The 6000-nt window shown below is 39.8% G+C and overlaps 1 protein-coding gene across 1 annotated transcript in view; it reads right to left on the reverse strand.

The window, feature by feature from the left end:
- The window catches only part of GABRR1 (gamma-aminobutyric acid type A receptor subunit rho1), a 48714-nt gene extending 43758 nt beyond the window's left edge, over window positions 1-4956 (reverse strand). The window contains exons 1-2 of the mRNA XM_072642808.1: window positions 4909-4956; window positions 541-647 (exon numbers count right to left, since the gene is read on the reverse strand). Of these exons, the coding sequence (XP_072498909.1) occupies window positions 541-559 (19 nt within the window). The 5' untranslated portion in view covers window positions 560-647; window positions 4909-4956. The remainder of the gene's footprint in view (window positions 1-540; window positions 648-4908) is intronic.
- Between the last annotated feature and the right edge of the window lie 1044 nt (window positions 4957-6000).

Raw genomic sequence — 6000 nt, forward strand, 5'->3', positions numbered from 1 at the left:
TGCCTTCTCAAGGAGGGGGGGGGGGAAGAATTTGGAACTCAAAAATTTTTTAAATGACTTAAAAAATTTTTTACATGTAATTGGGAAATATGTAACAAAATAAATAAAACTAATTAAAAAATAAAACTGTGCCAATCCGGAGAGTGGTGGAGTGGGCACTGAGCCCCACAATATCTCACCTGATAGTAAATGCCTTATGTGACTAAAATCAGAATGTTTAACACAGGGATGCCACTCAGCAGATACTCATTGAATTCTTGCTTACTTGGCTGACTTACTAAGTCTAACAGCAGAAAACCATAATTTGAGAAAAGAAAACTTCGTGACATAGATTTTTTGTTTGTTTTTTGAAAGCAATTGGGGTGAAGTGACTTCCCTAGGGTCATACAGCTAGTGTCTGAGGCCAGATTTGAACTCAGATCCTGACTCCAGGGTCGGTGCTCTGTCACCACCTAACTGCCCTCCAAAACATAGATTTACTTAGCTTTTCACCAATGGTAGACAGACAAAAGAGAAGCAACAAAGTTACAAACTTCATACCTCCAAAGCCAGGCCTCATGCTGAAGTCATGGTCATCTATTCTCAGAAGCTGCTCAGATTTTGTCAGTGGAGACTTGGTGATGTCTGGACTTCGTTTCAATATTGAGCTATACAGAAAACATAAAGTCTCTCATCCCCTTCTTCTGAACAAATAACAAACATGTTTGTTTTCAATAGTGATGCTGATGAAGGTTTGTTTGTTTGTTTTTTTAATAGTGATATCTGGGTTATAGAGGTTTTTGATTGAAGAAAGAAACCATCCACTCCCTCTCTTTGGCTCCTACCCTTTCGTGGTTTCTAGCCATGCTCTGTTCTCCTTCTGCTTTCTCCCTGGTCACTGTCCTTTGCTCCATGGAGGCTCTGAGAACGTACAGAGTACAAGGGAAGCGAAATATACCTGGGACTTCCTCCTCTGGCTTCTATTATTCACCAAACCTCCCACCCCTTAAAACTGTTTACTCATGGTGATCTTTTGTCTAGGGTGACTGGATTCATTTATCTCTTTCCTGATTCGGGAAGTTATGGAATATAAACCAACAAGATTCTCTTTCATTTAGCTGCAGAGCCCCCCACATGGGAAGATTCTGATAATTTCTGACAGTCTACTTTCTTAGTCTTATTCTCTGTGTGTATACAACCTGCTAGCCACTGCTTCTTCCTTTGAATTCCTTTCTCAATAATGAAATACAGAAAGTCCTGTGTTTGACCACACATATTATTCCTGCTTTCAAGACTAATTGAACAGAAATGTAAATGAACCGCTAAGAATTAGTGAGCTTTGGATTTAACATAAGCTCTCTTGGGTAGGGATGGGAGGATGAGAGATGGGCAAAATCACCATCTGGTCTTAGTTCTCCCAAATGGAAAGTTCAACAATAGCCTGCATGTGCAGACAGCCCTCTAATCACTGGCTTCAGGCATTCTCTTCCAAGGTGGATTAGGCAGAAGGGAGAGGCAGCCTTACTCCAGTAACTGTTGAAATGATAACAGTTTCACCCACCTTTGGGCCAGAGCATCTAAACTCAAATCACCACCCCTTTTCTGTCTCCCCTGCCCACCTCCAAGAATAATGTCTCCCTTTTCCTGAGACTTCTCTAACACAAGAAGGAGGTAACTATTCCTTTGAATAACAGTCCCTCTTTTGTCAGTGGATCAAAAACAAACTGAAGATTTCCTTCCCATCCAGAAAATTCCATTTCAGCTACTTTAAATCCTTGTGTTGGGGGTTGGGGAGGTAGTGATCGTGGTGGTACATTACACTTTTTTTAAAAGACCAATTGCTCCTTCCTTCTGCCCTTACTTTCCTTCTTTCCACCTATCCTTTCTCCTTCCTTATGTTTCCTTCCATCCATTTCTTCTGTCCTTTCCCTTGTCTCCTCATGTCCTTCCCTTCCTTTCCTTCTTTTCCTTTCATTACTTGCCTTCTTTCCCTCTACCTTTCTTTCTCCCTACTTCTCTTCTGTCCTCTCTCTTTTCCTTTTTCTCCTCTCCCCATTGGCTTTCTCTTCCTTTCTCCCTCCTCCCTTTCTCATGCCAACAAAGGTAAATACTTCATCCATGAGATAGTTCTTATTCAGAGAGTCTGGGAGATCCCCTTTGAATCAAATCATAATTTTTGTAGCATGAAAATTCATACACCCCCAATTCTTTGAACTTGCTTCTTTTTGCACTTTGGTTCAAAAGAGATCGAAGACACAGAAAGTCACATATTGATTCTAGAGACTTCGACATTGTGAGAATCTGTGTGGTCAGTTTCATGGAGTTGTCTGACCCAATCTACAAGAGCCAAAATCCCAATTTATGTACACCATGGGAGATGGTTTCATTTCATTGCTTCTTACCCTAAAATTCAGTTTATAGGATAGTGTTCTCAGAAATTATTAGTCACTTGACCCATCTTCACATCAGGCTCCTATTGTTTTCTAATTTTAATTCAACTCCAATCCATCTCCTTTATCTAATAATGTATTCTTGATATGGACTATACCCTTAATGATAATCAGAACAATCAACTTTAGGTCATAATCACAGAATTTCAAAGTTCTAAGGGACATTATTGACCATCTACTCCAAATCATACACTCAAAGAATCCCAACTTTAACATACTATGATAGGACCAGGGTTCCCTTGATTCTCCATTTGTACCCAAATGAAGGACTTTACATTTATTCCTATTGAATTTCATCTTATTAAATTCAGCCCAATCGCTAGCTTGTCAAGATCTTTTTGGATCCTGATTCTGTCATTCACTTTTTCTTCTTTTAGTCTTCCCTAAAAGGAAACACAATTCTTCTTGTTTCTTAATTGACCCTTGCTTGTTTGATGAAGGTTTCTGACCACCTCCGAAGAGCCTGGGCACCTTCAACTTGGTAGATTTCAGAAGACCCCTTGAGTCACCATCCCTGGCCCTTCTGACCAGAGTCCTTTCCATGTGGAGACCAAGGAAGGTCATTAAGCCAAGTGCCATGGTATTCTTGTTGTACATCTTTGTTGTAACAGGGCAAAGTAAACTTCCTTTTTTTAACATATTCAATGATTTTTAAGTACCACATCTAAATTATAACATCCAACCTGAACTAACAGGGTGCAGACATTAGGCCCACTCTTAACATATAGTCATCAAGCGATGGTACAACCTCTGGGATCCACCACCACTTAAGGAAGCACATTCCATTTTTGGAAAGCTCTAGTTGTTAATGAAATTTTTCCTGACATCAAGTCTAAATTTGTCTCTTGGAAATTCCCCCTATCTCCTTCATTGCCCCTGATTCTGCCCAGTGAGGTCAAACAGAATAAGACTAACCCTCCTTCTATATGACAGTCCTTCAGATAATTGACTATTGTCCCCTCCTGTCCCCACCACATCCTGAATGTTCTCTTCTCAAAGGTATTCATGACCAGTTCCTTTAAGCAATCCTCATGCAGCATGGACTCATGGCCCTTTCTCACCCTAGTGGTCCTCCTCTGGACGCTCTGCAGTTTATCAAAACCTTTTTAAAACTGTAGTGCCCGGAACTGGACACAATACTTCTGATGAGGTCTGATGAGGGCATAGTAAAATGAGACTATCACCTCCCTGTGCCTGGAAGTGATGCCCCTTTTTGTATCCTACCTTCTACAGGAAGCCTTCTCTGACTCCTCCTAATGCTAGCGTCTTTTCTCTATTAATCATTTTTATTTATTTCCTATATGTTCGTTTGTATGTTGTCCCCCTTTCCCCCTCAGGCAGATTGTAAGCTGCCTGAGGACAATGACTACCTTTTGATTCTTTCTGTATCCCTAGTGCCTGGCACATAGTAGGCACACAATAAATACTGATTGATTGATTATAGGCCAATGTGGTCTAGGCCACTACTGCCTCATCTTTAGCTTGTATTCCACTAAAACCCCTGTCCCCCTCAAGGCAGTTAGGTGGTATAGTGGACAGAGTACTGGACTTTGAGTCAGCAATGAGTTCAAATCCAGCCTCAAACACTTACTAACTGTGTGACCCTGAATAATCACTTAACTGCTCTTTGCTTTAATTCATCTGTAAAATGGGGACACACTAAAGAAAGAAATGGCAAACCATTCCAGTATCTTTGCCAAGAAAATTCCATGGACAAGACCATTGGGTCATGAAGAGTCAGACATGACTGAACTACAAAACCCCCAGATCCTTTTCAGAACTTCCATCTACTCATACTTCTACCATATTATATTTGTGAAGTTGAATTTTTTGTACTCAGTTGAAGGAATTTACATTTATTCCTGTTGAATTCCTATTAGATTCAACCTAATCTCTAGTTTAAGATCCTTTTGGATCTGGCCTCTGTTATTTACTATATTAGCAATCACTGCCAGCCTTGTGTCATCTACAAATTTGATGAGTATGTTATCCATGTCTATATCCAAGTCATCGATAACAAAGTGTTTTTACAGCATAGGGCCAAGCACAGATCCCTTGGATACTCCACAAGAAAACCTCCTGCCACGTCTGCATTAGACAATTCAAAACCATTCTTTGAGCCAAGGATCTAACCAGTTCTAAATCTGTCTGTATCAACATCTAATCCACAAGAATATTATCTATCTTCTCCACAAGAATAGTATAAGATTCTTTGTCAAAAGCTTTTCTAAAATCTAAGTACACTATATCCATGGCACTCCCTCCATCTACTAGTTTAACAGTCCTATCAACAAAATAAATGTATATAACAGTATTTGCTATATATGTATGTTACATGTACTTGTCCCCCCATCAAAATACAAGTTGAGATCATTTTATCCTTTGTACTTGAGCCCCAGCACCTAGCACAATACCTGGCACATAGTAGGTACTCAATAAATGCTTGACTGATTAATAAATGTTGGATGAATAACCATACCTTCCTTGTTTGTGTGTCTCTTCATGTACTTCTCTCCTTTGTCTTTGAGGTCTGCTGTAAAAACAAAAATAAATTTTTAAAGGAAGAAATATGACTCAATCAATCAATAAGAATTCATTAGGCATCTACTATGTGTAAAGTACTCTCCAAGGCATTGGGAATGCAAATGCAAAAGTGATCCAATCCCTGCCCTCAAAGAGCTTACAATCTATCCTGAAGAGACAACATGTATGTAAATGGATACATACAAAAAGATACAAGGATTTGGAAGGGAAGCACTAGTATTTGAGGGGATCATGTAGAAGGTGAGTCTTGGAGTAAACTTGAGATTCTAAGAGCTGGAGGTGAGAAGTTAGTACATATTAGGTAAGAGAGACAACCAAGACAAAGGTATGGAGATGGGAGATGAGGTGCTGCAAGTATGAGTAACAGTAAGAAGACCAGTTTGACTTGTGGGAAAGGAGGTAATGTGTAAAAAACTGGAAAGGTAGGTTAAGGATGGGGTGTGAAGGGTTTTAAATAACAGAGGAGTTTATATTTAATCCTGGAAGTAATAGGGAGCCACTACATTTTACCAAGTTAAAAGTTGACATTGCCAAACCCACATTTTAGGAAAAAATCACTTTGGCAGCAGTGTAAGGAATGAGTTGGAGTGAAGAGAGACCTTAGCTAGAAGCACTAATTAGTAGGTTATTGCAAAAGTCCAGACAAGAGTTGATGAGACCCTGAACTAGGGCAGAGGCTATGTGAGTGGAGAGAAGGGGACAACTGGAAGAGATCCTATATAGATAGATGACTCATCTGCTATGTGGAGTGAATAAGAGTGAAAAGTCTAAGATGACTCTAAGTTAGGGAGGCTCAGAAGAGGGTTGGAAATATTGGTAAGAGGACCGAGGGGATGCTGAGGACAAACTTATTCTACTTCACAAAAGTATGTACTTCTGTAAATGTTTATGCACACCTGTGAGTTCTCTGTATTGCCTTCAGTATCTATGGTATAAAATAAAGGCTGTCTTCTACCTGATAGGTATTTATTACCTTGAATGCTTATATGGAGCTGGGGCCCCCTGTGGTACACATGGTGAAGCCTAG

This window comes from Notamacropus eugenii, chromosome 2 (assembly GCF_028372415.1).
Source record: "Notamacropus eugenii isolate mMacEug1 chromosome 2, mMacEug1.pri_v2, whole genome shotgun sequence".
Classification (NCBI taxonomy): Eukaryota; Metazoa; Chordata; class Mammalia; order Diprotodontia; family Macropodidae; genus Notamacropus; species Notamacropus eugenii.